This window comes from Condylura cristata, unplaced genomic scaffold, assembly GCF_000260355.1.
Source record: "Condylura cristata isolate star-nosed mole 26May11 unplaced genomic scaffold, ConCri1.0 scaffold00009, whole genome shotgun sequence".
Taxonomy (NCBI): domain Eukaryota; kingdom Metazoa; phylum Chordata; class Mammalia; order Eulipotyphla; family Talpidae; genus Condylura; species Condylura cristata.
In genome coordinates, this window is record NW_004567110.1 from 7242708 (window position 1) to 7262402 (window position 19695).

A 19695-nucleotide genomic window follows, 5' to 3' on the forward strand; every position below is an offset into this window, starting at 1 on the left:
TGTCTCTACCCTGAGGGCTGTTCATTCGTTTGGAAAACGTTTGCCGAGTGCCTGTGTAAGCCAAGCACATTTGGTGACCCAAACAGAAAGACGTGTGCACTGAGGCAGGAAGAAAGAAGTGGGGAGTAACAGCCGCCAGGAAGAGTGTAGAAAAAGGGTGACTGGGGCGGGAAGGCCCTGGAGACAGGTCAGGCCCAAAGGCTCTGAGAAGCCCGCCTGGAGGGAGAGCTGGGGGCCTTGGGGAGCCCAGGCCTGTGTGTGAGCCCCGGGGAGACAGTGCCCGCTCTGCCCAGCAGAGGGAGCCCAGAACACAGCGGCAGAGGCTGATGTGGGGCCCGGAGGCGGCCTCGGAGGTCGCTCTGCTAGACTCAGGGTTCTGCTGTGATGAGCAGTAAGGACTCGGTCAGTACACGCCTCCTGCGTTTCCTCTTTCCTGTACTTAAACAATATGGAAGCATTTCTTAAAACTGTTCGCAGCGCTGCAGCCCAAGGCAAGCCATGCAGTCTGATTTTAGTCTGCTGAAATGCCAGGCAAGATGACACATCCTTTCATCCGTCTATCTGTAAATTAGTACTAAATGTCGAGAAACCCCTTTGAAAGGCTTGTTGGTCGGACAAACCTAGGTCTCCTGTGTTGCCTCCTGTGTTGGCCCTTGCGCTTGGCGTGAGCATAGCCGTCTGCTCTCGGGGGTTCCTGGCTCGGCCGTGGGTGTGACGCTGCTCCCACACTTGAGTGCGCTTTGCTCACACTCGGGGCGATGGGTCATTTGTCAGCTGTCTCGCTGCTGTTTGGGGGAGGGGCCCCATGCAGGTCCTGGTCACCGTCAGATAAAGTGCCTGTGAGTGCGGTGGACGCTGCTCCTTCTCTCCCCCGATGCAGCTCACGCTCAGTGGCGGACTCTTTCATTGTTTTGACGTCTCGTGTCTGTCACTTGGTTATATCTGTTAGTACATCCTTGAGAAACACAGGAGTGCCGGAGACAGGAGAGAAAAGGAAATCAGCTCAACACTGCACCACATTCAAATGTGAATAGTCAAAAACGTATGAATTTTTCAAAGCGATGTTTCTCCTTAGATACTGGAAGCCCCTCATCAGACATAATCCACTTAAGCTTGGGAACTTCTTCCTTCTGTCTGGCCCAGAGCTCCTGCTGCAGTTTGAGCGCCTGCCTTCTGGGCACATGGAAAGCAGAGAGGCCCCCGTGGCCTCCTTTTGCACTAGAAGATGGTCATGAAACCTCTGCCCACGCCTCTCCCCCTGGACCAAAAAGCACCTTTAACTACTCTTCAAAGTGCATTCTGTTCCTTTAATCATCTCTGGAGCTGCATCCTTCTGTGAACGTGGATGCCAAGTCGGGGCTGTCTTCTCAGAGAGCCTTACCTTGACAGCGCCAGGTGTCGTTGTCATCCTTCAGAAAATCCAGCAGCTGATCTGTAGATTCTGAAGATGATCTGTAGATTCACGGGTCCTTTTCCAGGGACAGAGCCTACGTTTGTGACCGTAACTGCAGGTTTTGGAGCCTGAAGCCTTTAGCAACCCAGTTCCTGGTCCTTTCTAAGAAAAGTATGGAGCCCATGACCTCCTGCCTCCCCTTCAGGGTCTGGTGACCAGCTCTGTGGCAGCGGGATCCTTCCCAAGCACTATTTCCCCTGGTAAAACGCTCCCGTGGGAGACTTTTGCTTTCCGCCTCTGTCAGATGCACATGTAGTGAACATGAAATCCCCTGGGGGGCCTTGCTTCCTCCTCCCCAGACAGCTTTCTTGGAAGATAAGGGGCATTGTTTTCTGTGTCTAATCCCATTGAAATCACAGAGAGAAAAAGATCTCAAAGTTGTCCAGTGAGCACAGGAAGATAAACAGAAGTTACTGGTGCTGTGAGTTGCAGCGTGTCAGAAGAGATCCTGACCGTCGGCCACCTCTGTTATGCGTGGCATTGAGTGGGTCACTCGGTGCCCTCTTCCGACCCTCTCCCCTCTCTGTTTATCCTAAGAATGGAGTTCCCTGGGTGAGAATGCCCGGGGTGTGAGGGTTCAGAACCTGGTCTGCGCATTGAGGTAGACACGCAGGCGTGACCCCGTCAGCAGAGCCAGCCCGGGACTCACGCATGTCATCCCAGTCAGTGCCTGCAGGACGCAGGTGTCCTGGCATCAGCCACCTGGGATGCCAGAGAGCAAGGACTGGAACACCTGCCTGGCTGGACTCGGCGACGCCCTCCTCAGCGTGGTGCTCCGGCTACTGCAGGCCTCTGTGTTTTCCATGTGGAAGCCACTGAGAAATATGAAAGCGAGTGATAGGAAATTCTATTTTCCCTGCCTCCAGATACTGGAACGAAGTCTTGAAGGTGGCCATTATCCCTGGACATTTTAGAGAAGTAATGTAAACTTGCATTGCGGCCAAAATTTGGGTACTTGGGGAAAGATCCATCTATTTATATTGGGTGGAGGATCCAGAAAGATGCATTTCCAGGGACCTCGCCTACTCATTGAGAACGAGGTGGATTAGCTCACAGCCATTCTGACTCACCACCAGCGTATTTATGCACAGTCAGAAGACTGACGAGAGCCCCCATGCTTCGTCATCCTTAAATGAGACTCCGCCCTAACGGAGTGAATTCGATTTGACCCAGCTCACCAGCTTATATTTGAGAGCAGAGCTTGCAGTTCCGTAGCGCTTGGCAGGCAGCTTGGAGCCAGGTCCAGATACCCGTCGCCTTCGTCACTGTCAGCGTGTCCTTGTGTCACCACGCACCCGCCCTCCGGGGCTCCGAGCCTCTGCAGATCCTGCTGCACCTAACCTGTCCTTTCTCTTTCCAGTCCAACAGGCAGCCCGCTAAACTGAACCTTCTCACCTGCCAGGTGAAGCCAAATGCCGAGGACAAGAAGTCTTTCGACCTGATCTCACGTGAGTCCCTTTCCTTTCCAAGTCAGTGACTGGATTTTGTCCTGGCTGCTTCTGCACGTGCAGCTCTAGGAAGAGCTCAGGTCTCCTCGTTTATCTGCAGGTGGAAAAGCAGGGACAGTGCCAGACCTGACAGCGTAGGACAGAATCTGACCTGTACGTTCAGCTAAGCCGCCCCTGACCGTGAGAGTGTAGCTTTGCCCCAGGAGAGCGTTCTCCCCATTTGTCTCCTGATGAGGCCCAGACACAACGCTGTAGGGAGTCCCCAGTGACTGTGCGCACCAGGCACAGGCATGCGGCTTGATTCCCGTGGGTTTGCCCAGTTCAGGCTCTTAAAAGTCATCTCCCTGCTTCTGAGTAGAACTGCCCTCGGACTTCGTGAATTGGTGCCATGGACCCTGTGACTCTCTTCAGCCTTGGCCTGGGCCTATGTCTTGTGAGGAGGCTTATAATGACCCTCTCACCCTAGCTCTTCCCTGTATTCTCAACCTTCAGGACGTGAGGGAAAGATGGTTCTCCTCCAGGCTGGCTCCCATGCTGTCCTGGACAGGGGGTTTGGGGGGACAGACACTCTTTGTAAAGGCACCTGATATTCTGCAGTCCTGTAGCTCACCCTCAGCGTCATCCTGCTCGAGAGAAGGCCACCTAGGAGGGCAGCGGCCTGAGGCTGTGATTGGCATAGACAGCACTGGACTCCTGCTGCTAAACTTGTATGAACGAATGCCCAGAGACCGCCTCTCGGAAGATTAAAGTTCAGATTCCCCATGAGCCCTGTGATTTCTCAGAAAAATCTCAGATTTCTCTGGTGATTGATGAGAAAGAAATATGAAAAACTAGAATGAAGTTATGATTTCAGAAAGCACGTTGTCACAGAGAGCCTGTAGGTTTTCAGAGACGGTCTCCAGCTACTGAGCGTCCGACACCTCCCGTGCTCTCTGTACGTTATTCTGAGGCCCGCAGCACCCTGTCTGTTTGCTGTGCTACAGGCAACAGAGCAGCTTGTTGACTCACACCAGGTCACACAGCAGTAAAGCGGGCATTTGACCGCAGCTCTGGGGCTCTGCTCCCGGATCAAGTGTTCACATCCACGGTGCTTGCAGGTCTCAGGGAGGTGAGGGTGTGAGTGCCTAGCCCAGAGCCGTCACGTGGTAAGTGGCCAGTCGAAGCTGGCTTGGCCTGAAGCTGCACGTTATGGCAGTCCCTGAATTTTAAGGAAGCGTTCCTCTCATGTACATGGGCCCTAACTCCCGGGCTCCAGCCGGCCTCCTTCCCCGGGCAGCTGCTTGGCCACACCCGCCCGACCTGAGGCCCAGCCCTTCTTCACTGTCCTGAGACAACCAGCTGGGAGCTCAGCTGCCTCAGGGGCAGAGTTTGGAGCTGTCAGAGATGCCCTGAGGGCTCAGAATCATCTCTGAAAGGAAATTCTTTCCTGAAGGGCTCACAGTAAAAGGCAAGTGGAAAATGCACAGTCAAGTATGGATCAGCCACTGGCCACCTCCACCCGCCACTGGTGGCTGAAACGCACTTTGATCAGGGAGCACTTTGATCAGGGAGCACCATCCTGGCCACTTTTTTTTTTTTTTAATTTATTTACGTATGCATACAGAACTGGGGTACAGGCCAGAGGTGCAGGGGCAGTGAGAGGATTCACCAGAGACAGAGCAGGGAGCAGAACAGGCAGATGGACGAAGAACACTGCTGAGGGGAGCAGCAGACCCCTGCCGGTCAGGAGGGGTCTGTCGAGCCATGCGGGTCACCTCCGGGGCAGGCGGGGTTCGAACTCAGTGCTGAAGTGGCTTTAGCGTCTTAGTGCTGTGCTTTAACCCACTGCGCCAACCAGGGAGGGCATCCTGGCCACTTTTTACTCTTCTTTCGTAAGAGCTTGCACAAATGTGCATGGTATTTGCAGCTACTTTATTTAGTCTCATGCCCCATTAGAAAGAAAGAAAGAAATAAAACGGAAGTGGTGTCAAAATGAAGTCATATTAAAATACTGCCTTTACTGGGCCCTCCCTGGTGGCGCAGCGGGTTAAAGCACAGCACTGAGAAGCTGAGGCCACTTCCGCATGAGTTTGATCCCCGCCTGCCCCGGAGGTGACCACACGGCCTGGCAGACCTCCCCTGACCCGCCCGCTGCTCCCCTCAGCAGTGGACTTCGTTGATCTGCCTGTTCTGCTCCCCACTCTGTCCCTGGTGAATCCTCTCACCCTCTGCATCTCTGGCCTGTACCCTAGTTCTGTATGAATAAATAAATAAATCTTAAAAAAAAAAAAAATACTGCCTTTACTGCCTTCTGTTTTCCAGGAACTCTGAAAACCTGTGTTGTACCCGAAGGTATTTCTGAGGCTTAACCTTTTTGTCTTTTCCTTCTCTTTCTAGATAATAGAACGTATCACTTTCAGGCGGAAGACGAGCAGGATTACGTCGCGTAAGTAGCTCTGAAGCCGTCGCAGCGCACTGGAAAAGCCCCTGTCCTGCACGGGCGCCTTGAAGTCGTCTTTTACTTCCGCCTGCTCTTACCCTCCTCCGGGTCTTCACACATCAGTCTTCCCCTTCGGGTGCTCAGTAAACTGGTGCCTCCTTCCAGATCTGCTCAGGCCTCCCCACCCAGAGCTTTCCTCCTTGCCCACACCCCCTGTGTGAACTGCGGCATCTGCGGCCTCCAGACACCAAGCGCTTCCTGAGGGGTGGAATTGCTGGGGCCCCTCAGTGCTGAGGCCCTGGACACTGGCTGCAGCCACTGGCAGAGCAGGGCACCCGGCCCTGGGTGATCGGCCATGGGGTGGGCAAACCGGGCCTGGCAGGGGGGAGGTGTCCTGGCGCTGCCCCACGCACCCTGCCTGGATCCTGCTTCCCTGGCCAGGGCCCCACGCTGCGCACGCTGTCACATAAGCTGCCTCGTTCCCCCTTCCTCCAGCCACCTGCTGAGGCTGAAGAAAGCCGTGTGTGACCCTTAACCTTCCCGGTGCTCAGGGCAGTGCTCAGATTTAAGTTCCTGTCCCATCCAGTAGATGTTATTTCCCTTGTAGCCACTTCTGGGGAGCCACAGAGTTCTGTCCACGCCCTGTCACCTGGCATCGGCCCTTCCCCCCTCATCCATCTCTTCATTCTCTGAGGAATTCCACTCTCCGTCTCAGGGGAGCACTGATAAGAGGTTAGAAAGAAGAGGAAAGAGGTAGAAGGGATGTGGACTTAGGAGAAACGCCAGAAGGTTGGGAGCTGGAAGTTGAGGGAGAACGTTGGAGAGCAGCTAAAGGAGCCGCTCGAAAGACCTTAACGCCCAAGAATAGCGAGGAGGCTTCATTCCAGCCACAGCTGCGCCGCTGAGAAAATGCAGCCGCCCGTCTGTTCAACTAGTTTTTTACATTGTTCTAAAGCAATTTCTACTTTTTGATTTCAAACAAAATGACAAGAAACTATTCCGTGTAAAAGGTACTAAATGCTCCACGCCCATCCCCGCACCCCCCCATTTCTGCATCTAAGCACGGCTAAGCCCCGCAGATGCACTTCCTGCGACATGCTGGGGGCGAGCGCCCCCTAGAGTCAGCGCGCGCCCGGCGCACCCCGCCTCCCGGTTTCCCATGCTCAGAGCCTCTGTTCGCGTTCCGTTCGGTTGCTGTTCAGGGAACCAGTCTCCTGAGCCGTCACCCTGCAGGGGGCTCAGGACGGGAGACTCGGCTCTGGCCCTCCGTGTTCACTTCTGAAAGTTGTAGGAGCTGTCTGTGCTGTGGATGAGACAAGTGATGGTTTGGAAATGTTTCCCATCTTCTTTAAAAATTAAATTGGACTTTCCGCCCTTTGTCCACAAGTGTTAAACAGGCTTCTTGCCGTTTTGGAAACTACACAAAGGCGCAGAGTCAAGCGATCTACCTGTTTCCTTACAGAAAATCAGCTGCTAATACAAGGTTTCCTTCTCACTTACTACCCCCAAACAGAACTCCACAATCTCTACGTACATTTAAAATTGGGGTGATCGCACATACAGGGGTTTCTTCCTGTTTATTTCAGAAAAGCACTGTATCATGGACACTTCTTTGCTGTCATCCAAAAATTAAGTCAGTGTTAAATTTCAGTATCTGGTGAGCTCGTTCCTGTTATGGTTGTTTCAGACTTTGATAATCGCTCCCAGTTGTTGGGTATTTGGGCTGTTTCTGCGTACTGATAACTGACTCTACTTGGTGCAGACTGTGGTCAGACTGTTTACGTAACTTAATAACCTGCACTTTTGTTTCACACTGTAAACTGCCTCCCCACGCTCATGCACCTTTTCACAAGCACACCTTGTCATGGCTGCTGATGCGTAGCCCTGAGTTTTCACTTTCAAATGCCCCCTCACGGGCTTCCTGCTTGTTCTCCTCACCAACGCTGTTTCTCTGTATTTCTTTTCATTCGTTAGCATTTTCCTTCAGGTATAATGCTGTTATTTTTTCTCACTTTAATGCTAGTTAGAGGGTAGGGAGGAATCTCTTGGCAATTGTTGATGAAAGTAGATTCCTCCCAGTGTAGCAAGAATGGCCGCAGTCTGACGTCTCTCCATTTGACACCAGGTGGATATCAGTGCTGACAAATAGCAAGGAGGAGGCCTTAACCATGGCCTTCCGCGGAGAGCAGAGCACGGGGGAGAACAGCTTGGAAGATCTGACAAAAGCCATTATTGAGGACGTCCAGAGGCTGCCTGGGAACGATGTCTGCTGTGACTGCGGCTCATCAGGTATTATTTGTCCCAGGCCCGAGCTGGCTTGTGAAGCCTGCTTTCCCTTCCTGTGGAATATAGCGCGAGCTCGTTCTTGAAAAGCCTCCCCTCTTGAACACATTCTCCTCTGAGCACTGCTTTTACCCAGGCTGTCCATTCTCCCTGGAGAGTTCCTACATGCTTCCTCCATCGGGCACCTGCCAGAGTGCTGCCTTCCTGTAAGCACCAGTTAAATAAGCCCCGTGGACATCATGGAGAAAGCTCTGGACATGGCGACCATTATCCTGAATCATACGTTTGCCATTTGGCCCGGGGGCCTCATGCCAGGCCCCTTAACTATTGTGAGCGTCAGTTTTCCGATCCTTGAAATGGGGAGTTAAAGCCCATTCTATGAGGACCCACTGAGGTGGGGTCTGTGAAACTGGCTGATACGTGATGTTACTTTCCTCCCTGCCGCTCCGCTAAACGTCCCAACCTCTCTATCATCTTGTGTCACCTTCCCCCAAACTTCTTTTCCAGAAAGCCTCTGTTGTACTGAGGTATTGACACTAGCTAACATTTATCCATTGCTGATGACACTTTAATAAGGGTCATGGTGGTGGTGTTGCTTATATTATCAGAAGCTCTGTGAACAGAATGCTGATATCATCCCCATCCTACAGAGGTGAAAACTGGGGGACTCGGAGAAGCAAAGTGACTTGCCCGAGGCCACACAGCTAGAAGGGGTCAGAGCATGGGTGCACACACGTTGCGCTTAAGCATCTGATATTCTTCTCGTGTTACTTATGAAAATGAGCCCTCTGCAACATGCCATCTGCATCCCCAAGGCATTCTCCGCGTTTTGTGCTGTTGTCTCGTACATGTGTGATAATTCACAGAGAGAGGCTGTGGCAGTCAAGCAGGGAATTACTCAGGTATTGTCTAGTCAAAAAGAAGTTTACCCCACAGGAGAACCCTGAAACATTTGTCCCCATTCTTCTGGAGTCCTGGGTGGCTATAGAAGAGCCTCAGGTCTCTGAGGCGCTTGGTGCTCGGCAGTTACTGTTACCTTACTGCCAGCACGTGCTGATGGAGGAGTCCTACGTCATGATGGGCTCGTGTGAGTCGTGTCTGAGGTGAGTGGGAATGGAGGACCCCAGCGCTCTCTGGCCTGCAGTCCAGCGTAGCCCGTGCTGATGTTAGTGTGGAGCGGGGGTATCTCCCAGACCAAAGGATGCTCCATAGTATTTGGTAGGAAAAGTCTTTCTCACATTTGTGCGGGAACAAAGAGCTTAATTTTGCTTTGAGTTTGGGGTAGAAAGGAAACTTTTCATTTGGCTTACCACAATTTTTGCTGTCTAACAAACTGTTAATTTTCATCTTAGCCTCTCCAAGCACCATTTCATCCTTTCACACCTTTGCCGCCATCTAATGCTTAAGGTTTTACTGCATTGTTTTAGCATCCTCTGTTGTTAGGAAACTAAAATTAGGTGACTTGTTTGTTTGTCTTCAAAATCCTTTCTACAGAACCCACCTGGCTTTCAACCAACTTGGGTATTTTGACCTGTATAGAATGTTCCGGCATCCATAGGGAAATGGGGGTTCATGTATCTCGCATTCAGTCTTTGGAACTAGACAAATTAGGAACTTCTGAACTCTTGGTAAGTAATGACCTAACTGGGAGAAAACTTTGTTTATTGTCATGAGTACATTTAATATATTGCCTAGGTTATTTTTTGTTTCTGCTGAGTACAGAGAATTCTAATTCCTGAATTTAATGAATTTGAATAGATATTTAAAATATAACTTTAGTGGCATATAATGTTGACTTTCTGCTTCCTATTTAGAGAACTGCTGAATCATACATTTCTATAATCTAGTTCATCTAAACTGGTTCTTTCCTTTGGGGTGGGGTTCTTGAAAGCTGCCTTTTTTTTCCTTTAGGAATAGTCTTCTGTGTGATTGACAGAATGTAGAGCGAGTTAGGGTTGTGAGCACCTGTTCCTCCTAGTGGTCTTCTGATGATGGAAAATTTTCTCACTTTTATTTTTGCTATTTGCAAAGTCATAAAAGCACACATGAACTGAGTGGGGGCTGTTCGCTGTTGTCATAACCAGTCAGCCCCTACCCACAACTTTTTAGGTAATGAGGGAAAAGATGTGTAAAGTTGCGGTGCTCAACTTCGTAACAGGGAAAAGGGTTATAAACACTTAAATGTGTGTTTTCTTTAACCCCTGTCCTTCCCATCACGTCTCCCAAATGTGGAGTCCTCCTCAAGCCCAGGTTACGTCGGTCCCAGGGCACCAGGGAAAGGCAGATAGAGAAGGCCCACGGACATCTGCCATGATGCCTTAGCGTCTAAGTCCTGTCCTGTAACAAGAACCACGCACAGTGTGACAGGACCTTTATATTAAGGGACCATGGGTGGCTTTTTTTCTTTTTTTATTAAGTAAAATTTAAGACTCCTCAGAAAGAAGGCTCTTGAACAGAGCTGGACTGAGCCTGACAGACCCTGACTGGGCTCAAAAAATTTTGAAAGTCTAGTTTCTCACTCGCCTTGCCCGGAGAAGATTGCCACAGAGCAGGGCCAGCAGTCGTCCAGCCCGCAGCTGCGTCGTCTGAGCGCTCGTTGGCAGCGGTGATCGCACCTGACGTAGGAAGCAGGAAGTTACCTACTGAGACTTGCTCCCTGCTTCAGTCACCTGGGGGTCACAGAGAAAAGGCTCAGACCACTCCCTGACGTGCTTCTGCAGTGTGCGGGTGGTGCCTCTCCTCCTTGACCTGGGCGACTGAAACCCAATTCGACGACGTGGCCTGTGATAAGCCCAAGATTTTTCCCACAAAATCTTGGTTGCATTGAATGTCTCAAACTTTCCTCCACCCTAAAATTACCTGATTAACCTTCATGAAGGAGGATCTGAAACTCAAAAGCAAAATGCTTCCCGGTCCTCTTCGTCAGCTGCCTGGAGCAGCTTCGTTTGTCCCCAAATATGAAAGAACCCAGCTGCTTCTCTGTCCGGTGAGAGTAAATCGACATAAAAGTGACGATACCTGCGGGATCCTGCAAGAGGGAGTGCGGATTACTCTGCTGTTCTCAGCATTCTCCAGTGCAGTGCTTGGTGTGCAGTGGGTGCTCGGCAAATCTATTGACGTGATGGATGAGTTGTTGGTATTCTGACTCAAACAAGGGGGTATTCGTAATCAGAATTCTCAAACGCAAGTACTAGGAAACTTACACCAGTAACAGTTTGCTGTATTGTTTTGTTTCTGTTACAGCTGGCCAAGAATGTAGGAAACAATAGTTTTAATGATATTATGGAAGCAAATTTACCCAGCCCCTCACCAAAACCTACCCCTTCAAGTGATATGTAAGTACTTCCAGTATGTTGGATTCTTTACCATTCGCTCATCGATTTTCTACCCTCCCAACTAACTTTATAGTATCTTTTCCCCCAGAGGAAGCCCCTGGTATGAGAAAAAAAGGCAAAGGAAAATATTTTGTGGTGTATTTCTGGGATGCACAGCTTATTTCCCCTTCACCCTGCTCGAGATGGTCACGCCGCTCGGGGAGGATCAACCCTCCCGGGACAGTTAGCACACACTGTGACGGACAAGATGGCAGAGGCCCGTCAACTTGGCAGAAACCCAGAAGCCTGGCAGCCCCGTCAGGACCTGCCCTCCCTCACGTATTGTGTGGGGGGGGGGGTGGAAAACGGCATAGTAGGCACGAGGGGTTATTGCTCAACAGCCAGAAGTTTATCTGCCCTTAGACTCAGCCGTCTCTGTGAGAATTTTAGCCTGTGTTAGGATGAGAACAAAACAGGTGTCCACCTGAGGGAGCTCGTGAAGCAGCTCCCGGCGTAGCCACACTCTAGAGCTGTGTAGATGTACAGTAGATGTACACGGGAGCAGCGCCCCCCAGGATGGCTGTGGAGGTGGAAAAGCAAGGTGCAGAGCCTTGCACAGAACACCTCACGCTGTGGCAGAGCTGGCGGCCGGAGAGCGCGGATGTGGCTCTGCTGACCGCCCTGTTCAGACTCAGGAAATGAATGTTGGGTGGATTTGCAATGAATCTCTCACTTTTGAGTTCTCAATACTCTCTGGACTCAGCAGAGAGATTAGCAGTGAAGATACATGAACATGTATATTTCCCTGAACTCGTGTTGGCAGGAAACTCATAAAAGTGCTTACTCTGGGGGTGAAGCAGCTCCATAAACACCTGTTATTTGTATTTCTGAGTCCTGTGGATCTTTACACCTACTCCAAAATGTTTACAATGAATTTAGTCAACAGGAGAGAGATTTAATTCCAAGTTAAAACTCATGCTTTGCTCCTCCTGAGTAGTTATCCGGGCACCAGTTTGCAAAAGCTAGAACCATAATGGGACACATTCAGTGCATATGTTTTTGTACTTCAAAATCAGGAATCAGGGTCTTCCAGAAGGCCACCTGGCGGGGTTTTTTTTCCTTGAATTCAGCAAATACATACCGTATTCTACTCACTGCCTCATACTTTGCAAGATACCGAGGAAACAGACACAAAGCGGGTCTAGACCCTGTCCTCAGGCCCCCTGGAGTGTAGAGGGCCATGAGATACGTAATGCCTAGGGCATTAAGTATGAGACATGGAAGGTATCCTGAAGAAAGGTTGACCTGTTGGGCACGGGGAGGAGACCCTAACCTGATCCACTGTCTTGCTTAACAACAGGCCAGGCATCCTAACACAGAAACTGCCTGGACGTCTTTTCCAAACGAATGGCCATCCCTTCCTGCCATGGGGCTGTCAGGGCCGGTTTGCTCCTAAAGCAGTCAGGAGCACACCGCCTCCCCACGCAGTGTCTGTATGCACGGTCGTGTGACCCAGCCCTCAAAGACTTGACTGGAGGATAAACTTCATACGAGTGAGAATTAATTGCCCGTTTCTCCTGTGGGGGCAGCGTCAGCACTGCCGGCCTGTCAGCTCCGTGGGCTCTGGAGACTTCCCTTTCAAAGTGCTTGTGGTTCCCCCGTGCCCCGCGAGCGGTGGGCACAGGTCACAGACACTGGCGCCAGCCACCCGAGTTAGCTCCTGGCTCTGCCACTTCCTGAACCATGTTAGCGCCCAGCTAACTGCCCCTGCCTCAGTCTCCTCATCTGAAAACCGTCCCGGCCCCCTGGTGGGGGATCTGGGCGGCTTAGCCGTGCTCAGAGCAGAGCCGGGCGTGTAGCGAGCCCCGTGCTCGGGCCCGTCGCTGGCCCTGGCCAGCGGCCCCAGGGTGATGTGCGGCCCCTGCTGCCTCCCGCTCACACATTCGCCTCCTTGGCTCAGCAGCGTCTATGTCCCAGGTGCTCTTGGTGCTGAAGACTCAGCGGCACACAGACAAGACTTCCTCGTTGGGGAGTGGAAAACAGAGGCCAAAAGAGCAGATAATTTCACAGAGGAGTGGGTATTAAGAAGAAAAACAGCTGCTAGAGGGGTCCGGCATTTTTTAGTCGGGGAATGTCTGTGAGGGCTTGACACTGGCTGGGAGATCCAGACGGCGGAGGACGGAGCGGGAGCGTGACCAGATGACCGGAAGCTCTGCGGGAACATCGGCTCCTGGGGGCCCACAGCTGGTCTGAGGAGTCTTCAGTGGCGGCTCTAGAGAGCCTCTACCGTCACCCATTCAGATGAGTCAGAGGAGCGAAAGTTCTCCCGTGGTGCCCTGAAAACTCTTCATTGGTCTCTCTGCATTGTTTCAACCCTTGAAATGTATTATTATCTCTCACTTGAAAAGTAGAGGTAAATAGCCAGGCCAGTGTGGTTGCTCAAGGCAGAGAAGAAATGTGCTCTGACCTGGGTGTCCACTAACTCGTCACCTCAGAGAACCAGTGCGGGCCACTCCCCGCGCCCTCTTCATCTTCTCCCCGTCAGAATGACGGGGTCTAAATCTGGACTTCTTTGAATGTCAGCGAGAAGTGTGTCTTGATTAAAATAGCTCAAAGAGAACTGCTTGTCAGAAAAATGTAAATCTTAGCTCTTGGAAATATAAATTCTTTGTTCGTTCTAGGACCGTACGGAAAGAATATATCACCGCAAAGTATGTAGATCATAGGTTTTCAAGAAAGACCTGTTCATCTTCATCAGCTAAACTAAATGAACTGCTCGAGGCGATCAAATCCAGGGACTTACTTGCACTAATTCAAGTCTATGCGGAGGGGGTAGAGCTAATGGAACCTCTGCTGGACCCCGGACAGGTGAGGCTCTTCAAATCACAAGGAAAGAGGAAGTTGGGAAAACAGCTTAAAAGTTGACTCATTGTATTAAAACACCACCACCACACAGTAAGACTTTGACATGTTCAATGCTGGTCCAAACCTGGACAAGTTAAGAGGGGAAGGAGAGCCTCAGTGACTCCTTGGGGTAGCTGATGTCATCGAAGCTGCTCTAGGCAAACTTGGACATACAAACACCCTCTTTCTCCTATGCTTTCCTTTGCAGGAGCTCGGGGAGACAGCCCTTCATCTTGCAGTCCGAACCGCAGACCAGACATCCCTCCATTTGGTTGACTTCCTTGTACAAAACTGGTACAGTTTTTGTTTTCTGGAATATGCCTTATAAGTTAACCAGAACCAGTTCCTGTGAGTGACCTAGGTCAGGAATCAAAGCTTTTTCTATAAAGGGCCAGATGCTGTTTCAAACTTCCAAGGCCATGAAGGTCTGTCACGGCCGTTGAGCTCTGCCTTTGTGGCCTAAAAGCGGTCATGGAGAATATGGAGATGAGCGAAGGCAACCGTGTCCCAATAAAATAAGCGGAGGGCCAGATAGGGCCTGGAGGCCGTCGTTCAGCAGCCCCTGTCGTCGATAAAAGGGGTTGTTTCTTCATCTAAAGCTGTTGCGTTAGAAGTTGAAAGAGAAGATTTGATGTTCCACGGGATCTGTGCGTCTTCATGGTTCATAAGTTCAGCATAACCCAGCATGTGTGTGGTTAGCCCAGAAGCTAACTCAAAGTCAGTACAAACCAGTAGGAGCACGGGTTGAACACAGGAGGTTCCGCCTTGCCCCTTTCTTTATTGGGTGGTTCTATACACCACAAATTAAGGGGAGGAACTGAAGCTGATGCAAAGGGACGAGATCAAAACAGGGAGGCGGTGTGAACCCATGCTTGAGGAGTGATGGCTGGCCTCGTGCCAAACAGTATAGCTAGCCCGGGCTCTTCGAGGGATAACAGCGTGGTGGGGAAGAGCTTGGCATTGGAGACAGGCGGCCTGTGTCTGACTGATCCTATCCCAGCGCCTTCACAGCACTCTTCCTCTCCGGGCCTCAGTGTTTGCCTCTCCTGTGAAGGTTGATAGTACCTGCCCCACAGGGTGGTTCCGAAGGTGAATGAGCTTGTACGTGTAGACTCAGACAGCGCCTCCCCCAGTCAACACAGTACTAGCCACTGATTCTGTTGCTTATAAACTCGGGTGTGACGTCAGAAACAGCATAATTTTCCCCGCCTATAAGAAGTAGTTCCTGATGGTTGTGAGCACCGAAATACGTGGCGAATCTGCAGTTTTAAGTTCTAGAGTCAGTCATCCTTTCTAATGACCTTTTACCTTTCCAGTGGAAGCCTGGATAACCAGACCACCGTGGGAAACACAGCGCTGCACTACTGTAGCATGTACGGGAAGCCCGAGTGTTTGAAGCTGCTTCTCAGGAGCAAGCCCACTGTGGATGTGGGTGAGTGAGGGCTGCTGCTGGCGTCGCCAGGGCATGTGGCTAAAAGTAGACTTTCCCGTCACCGGTAATTTGATTGATGTCCCTGGCTTTTCCAGGGATCTCATCCTAGTAAAATGCAAATTTATTTTCTCCTGTTGTAGTCAACCAGGCTGGAGAGACTGCCCTGGACATAGCAAAGAGACTCAAAGCCACCCAGTGTGAGGACCTGGTAAGCAGAAATGGACGCGGGAGCGCGATCAGGCGTCATCTGCCTGAAAATGTTCTTCTTAGAAACTGGAAATGGAGATAAAAGCAGCAGATCCATTTTTTGAAACTTGACCATAGAAATTCAGTGAGTGCCACGGCTGTATTTGAAAGAAGTACAGACTGTAAACGTGCCCTCCACGTGTCTCTTGAGTACAGTCATGATGCGGAGGCCGGACGGCCATCAGGAGCCTGGTCCAAGGTGGACTTCGGCATACGGTTTCGCCTGCACTTGCCAGACCTCTGGGCTCTTTGTAACTTGCAGCAGAGAAGCATTTTTGAAGCCAGCTCTAAAAATTGGGCAGGTTCAGAGTGAGTGCTTTTCAGCAGTGCGAAGCCACCGCTTTCCCACCTCCTCCCCGCCCTCATCCACACCCACTTTTTCTGATCCCACTAGTCTCGCTTTGTGCAGCCTGACTCCCTAACCAGGGAAAGATAAGTTGCATTCCCTTGAGTTTCTACCAAATGCCAGAATCCAGGCCCGCAGTTACACTTTTTACTCTCAAAGAATCCTCTGAGAGGGCCCTCCCTGCTGGCACATCAGTTTAGGACTCAGCACTGCACGCTGGCTGCAGCCACTTCAGTGCGAGTTCGATCCCCAGCGCCAGAAGTGACCCACATGGCACGACAGAACTCTCCTGTCTCCCCGCTGCTCCCCTCAGCTGTGTACCTCATCGATCTGCCTGTTCTGCTCCCCACTCTGTCTCTAGTGAATCCTCTCACCGCCCCTGCACCTCTGGCCTGAGCCCCACTTCTATATGCATAAGTAAATAAATCTTTAAAAAAAAAAAAAAAAAAGAATCCTTTGAGAAAGTTAGCGTTTTCTGCCCTCACTTCATGAAAAAAAAGTGGGCTGGGACCTCACCAGCTGCCTGGTGTTGCAGGCCTCCCTCCCCTTCACGTCACTAACTCCGATTGGCCTTCCAGCCAGCCGGGCTTATTTAAGTAATACTGAGAAAGTTTTTAATTTCAGGAGAGAAATCAAGTTATCAAAATTAAAAATGCTCTGGCTGTAACTCTCTGCAGTGCCTTGCATGCCTCGCTTGTCCAGTCAGCTTTGCCTGCAGCACAGCCACTGGTGACTCATTTGAAATCAAGAACAAGATAGAATTTGCTCAGTGTTTATATGCTATTGGGTGTCCAGCATTTAAATTAAAACGCTGCTTTCAGCAACTCTGAAGTGAACTTTAGCACTGTTCAATTGTTACTTTCAGCTTTCCCAGGCTAAATCCGGAAAGTTCAATCCACATGTTCATGTAGAGTATGAGTGGAATCTTCGACAGGAGGAAATGGATGAAAGCGATGATGATCTAGATGACAAGGTGAGTTTGAACAGAGCCTCTGGCTTCTGAGCACCTCTCCCTGTATCTAGACAAGAGCATTGTTCGTGGGCTTGATTTTGGTCTTAGAACCCTAATGTGCCGGGTCTGTTTTATCCGTCTTTGTTCCTTGCCGGGTGCCGTTTAACAGCTATATTAAGATTCTTCAGAGAAACAGAATCAGTAGAGTATGTGCATGGAGAGAGGGGTTTGAAGGAGCTGGTCCCCCATAACTCTGGGTGCTGATGGACCCAGATGGACAGTGCAGTCTGGCTGGGCATTGTCCAGCTTGTCTGAAGTCACAGCTGAGGACACGTCAGGGATTAAGCCCAGTTTGCCGGACTTCCAGAGCCCTCCGTTGCCTCTGAAGCTCATTCATTTCCCATGTCTCCCAGGGCAGGGGGTGGGGGAGGTAGTTAAAGACGGTGGTGCAGAGGCGTTATAAGGCATTCCCACTTTAGGAGAGTTGTAATTCAGGGAGGTGCCGTTCTGGAAAGAACCTGGGGAAATTGCTGAGTAGTGCTGAGGACAGACCAGCTGCCTCAGTCTGGCCAGCAAGGAAGGCCTTTCTGGGAAGGCCCAGAGATGCTTCTAAGGGTGGAGCATGTCCCTGCAGGAAGAAGTGCAGCCGCAAAGACAGCAGCTCGGTGAGCCTGGAGCCGGGTGGTGAGCGCTGCTCCAGTCAGCAGCCCAGGCCAGGAGGGCAGGTGGGCCAGGTCTAGCCTCCTGGCGTTCACCCAAGCAGTCAGAAGCCAAGAGAGGTTTCCTGTCAGAAAAACCAGGAGTCCTGCCAGCTCTGGTCTCGTGTGGAAAGGCCTGGAACTGAAGAGATTGGGATGTGGGCCCTTTCGGGAGGCCGGCGCTCGGTGGGAGCTGGAGAACGGGCAGAGCCCGAGCAAACCTGGCAGCTCTGGGTGACACCGAGGTCTCTACACTGGGCGTTTCGTGAGTGCAGCCATCCTGGGAGTGTGAGCCCCGGGGCCTTCTGGGCAGTGACACAGGTTTTGAGCCTGAGGGGTTGACATTGGAGCTACAGGTCTGTGATCCAGCAGCCTCAGGTGGAGCTAAAGCCAGGCTGTGGGTGAGGTCACTTTCTAGGAGGGTGTAAAACGAGGAAAGGCAAAGGTTGAGGACTTTGACATCAGAGAGCTGAGCCCCAGGTTATAAGTAGGTGGGAGAACGGTCTGAGTGTTGATGCCTGAGTGGGAGTGCTGGTCAGTCAGTGCTCAGCTCCAGCCTCCGAGTACTGCTGACGGCTAGACCTTGTCCCCTGGCCGTGTCCCTGCCCGTGATGGCAGGAGACTCAGAAGAGGTGTACCTGAGGCCCCACTCCCCCTGTGTTGCGCCACTGAGGGTCTGGCCACGCCTGACCTCATCGAGCAGAGTCACCAGAGCCCGGACCCCCCTGTCTGCCTGCCCAGGTCCTCTGAGCACCAGAGCAGGAGTCCTTGGTTACCGGCTCACCCCTGCCCTGTCCTTTCCTCTGCCAGCCAAGCCCGATCAAGAAAGAGCGCTCCCCGAGACCGCAGAGCTTCTGCCACTCCTCCAGCATCTCTCCCCAGGACAAGCTGTCGCTGCCGGGGTTCAGCACTCCGCGGGACAAGCAGCGGCTCTCCTACAGCGCCTTCACCAACCAGATCTTTGCCTCCGCAAGCACAGACTCTCCCACGTCGCCCACCTCAGAGGCCCCGCCCCTGCCTCCCAGAAACGCCGGGAAAGGTACGGGCTGTGGGTCGTGCAGGGTGACTTGCCCTCTGAGCTGCGGTCCACCCCGTCTGAGGGGAAAAGTGCCAGGTGCATTTGAACAACCCAGCAGTCGGGCAGCTGGGAGGAGGGACTCGGCCTTTGCCAGGCGCGGCAGTGAGAGCCTCGCGGGCGAGCCTCACGCATGAGCTGCGCTGACCTTCAGGAGTCTGTGGGGGTGTGCTTTTGTCCCCATTTTACAGATGAGGAAACCGAGGCTGAAGGAGGTAGAGTGACATGCCCAAGGTCACAGAGCTGGCAGGTGGTAGCTTTGAGAGGCAGCCCAAGGTCTCCCTCGGCTCCAGCGCCCGTCCTCTGCTCTGTAAACGGGGTGGAATTGGATTCCTGTCAGAGTGACTTCCCTCTGCACTAAAATGCCTCTTCTGGAGACGTTGGCAGCGCTAGTGGTGGTTGCAGTCGTGAAACACTTGCTGTAGGAGGGCCCCAGCCAGCGCCTCGCGTTCCGTGCTCACGAGCCGAGGCAGGGACCAGGGGCCTGAGGTGCAGAGACTGGGTGATGGCCCAGGTTCCCAGCCCCTGGGAGTCTAACCCGCGGCCTGTGGGGCCTGAGCCCGCACCGCTGTGCTCTGTGATGAGGTCATGAGCTGCACGGCTCTTACCCAGGGCGGGTTCTCGGGCAGCTTTGTCAAGGGGCGAAGGCCCAGCAGCGCAGGCCTGTTCTGCCCCAAATCACAGCACATTCCCTGCTCAGAAAGTCACTGTGCTCCCACCTGCACAGGGACAAAGTGAGGCACAGAAGCGCCAGCAGTAGCCATCTTCCCAGCCGGGGGAGACAGAAGCCTCAGCCAGTAACTCTAAAAGCAGGAGCCTCCTGCGAGCCCCACTCCTCTGACACCGGCTTCGGGCCTCCCCACACAATGCCGCGCCTATTTGAATCACATAGGGGCTATTTTCTGGGAAATGTGAGCTTTATTCAAAACAGTGTTTTTCAGAGCTTATTCGCCATTGAAATAGTCTTATAAATAGGAGCTGTGTTCTTAGAGCGACCCCAAATGGCCTGTGGATCATAAAATAATGGGAAATGTTAAAATAAGACTTTGGCTGAACAGAACTCATCAAAGATGACAAGTTAGCGTAGCAGCACGTGCCCCCCAGGGGCTCAAGCCCCCCGCCCCC

At 52.0% G+C, this 19695-nt stretch overlaps 1 protein-coding gene across 7 annotated transcripts in view; it reads left to right on the forward strand.

Annotated features, from left to right (window-relative positions):
* The window catches only part of ASAP1 (ArfGAP with SH3 domain, ankyrin repeat and PH domain 1), a 235925-nt gene that overhangs the window by 191335 nt on the left and 24895 nt on the right, over window positions 1–19695 (forward strand). For all 7 annotated transcript variants that reach the window (XM_012722945.1, XM_004679591.2, XM_012722943.1 and 4 more), the window contains 11 exons: window positions 2814–2901; window positions 5278–5326; window positions 7446–7609; window positions 9098–9231; window positions 10847–10938; window positions 13599–13785; window positions 14030–14115; window positions 15138–15253; window positions 15394–15461; window positions 16711–16818; window positions 18306–18534. In XM_012722945.1, the coding sequence (XP_012578399.1) occupies window positions 2814–2901; window positions 5278–5326; window positions 7446–7609; window positions 9098–9231; window positions 10847–10938; window positions 13599–13785; window positions 14030–14115; window positions 15138–15253; window positions 15394–15461; window positions 16711–16818; window positions 18306–18534 (1321 nt within the window). The remainder of the gene's footprint in view (window positions 1–2813; window positions 2902–5277; window positions 5327–7445; window positions 7610–9097; window positions 9232–10846; window positions 10939–13598; window positions 13786–14029; window positions 14116–15137; window positions 15254–15393; window positions 15462–16710; window positions 16819–18305; window positions 18535–19695) is intronic.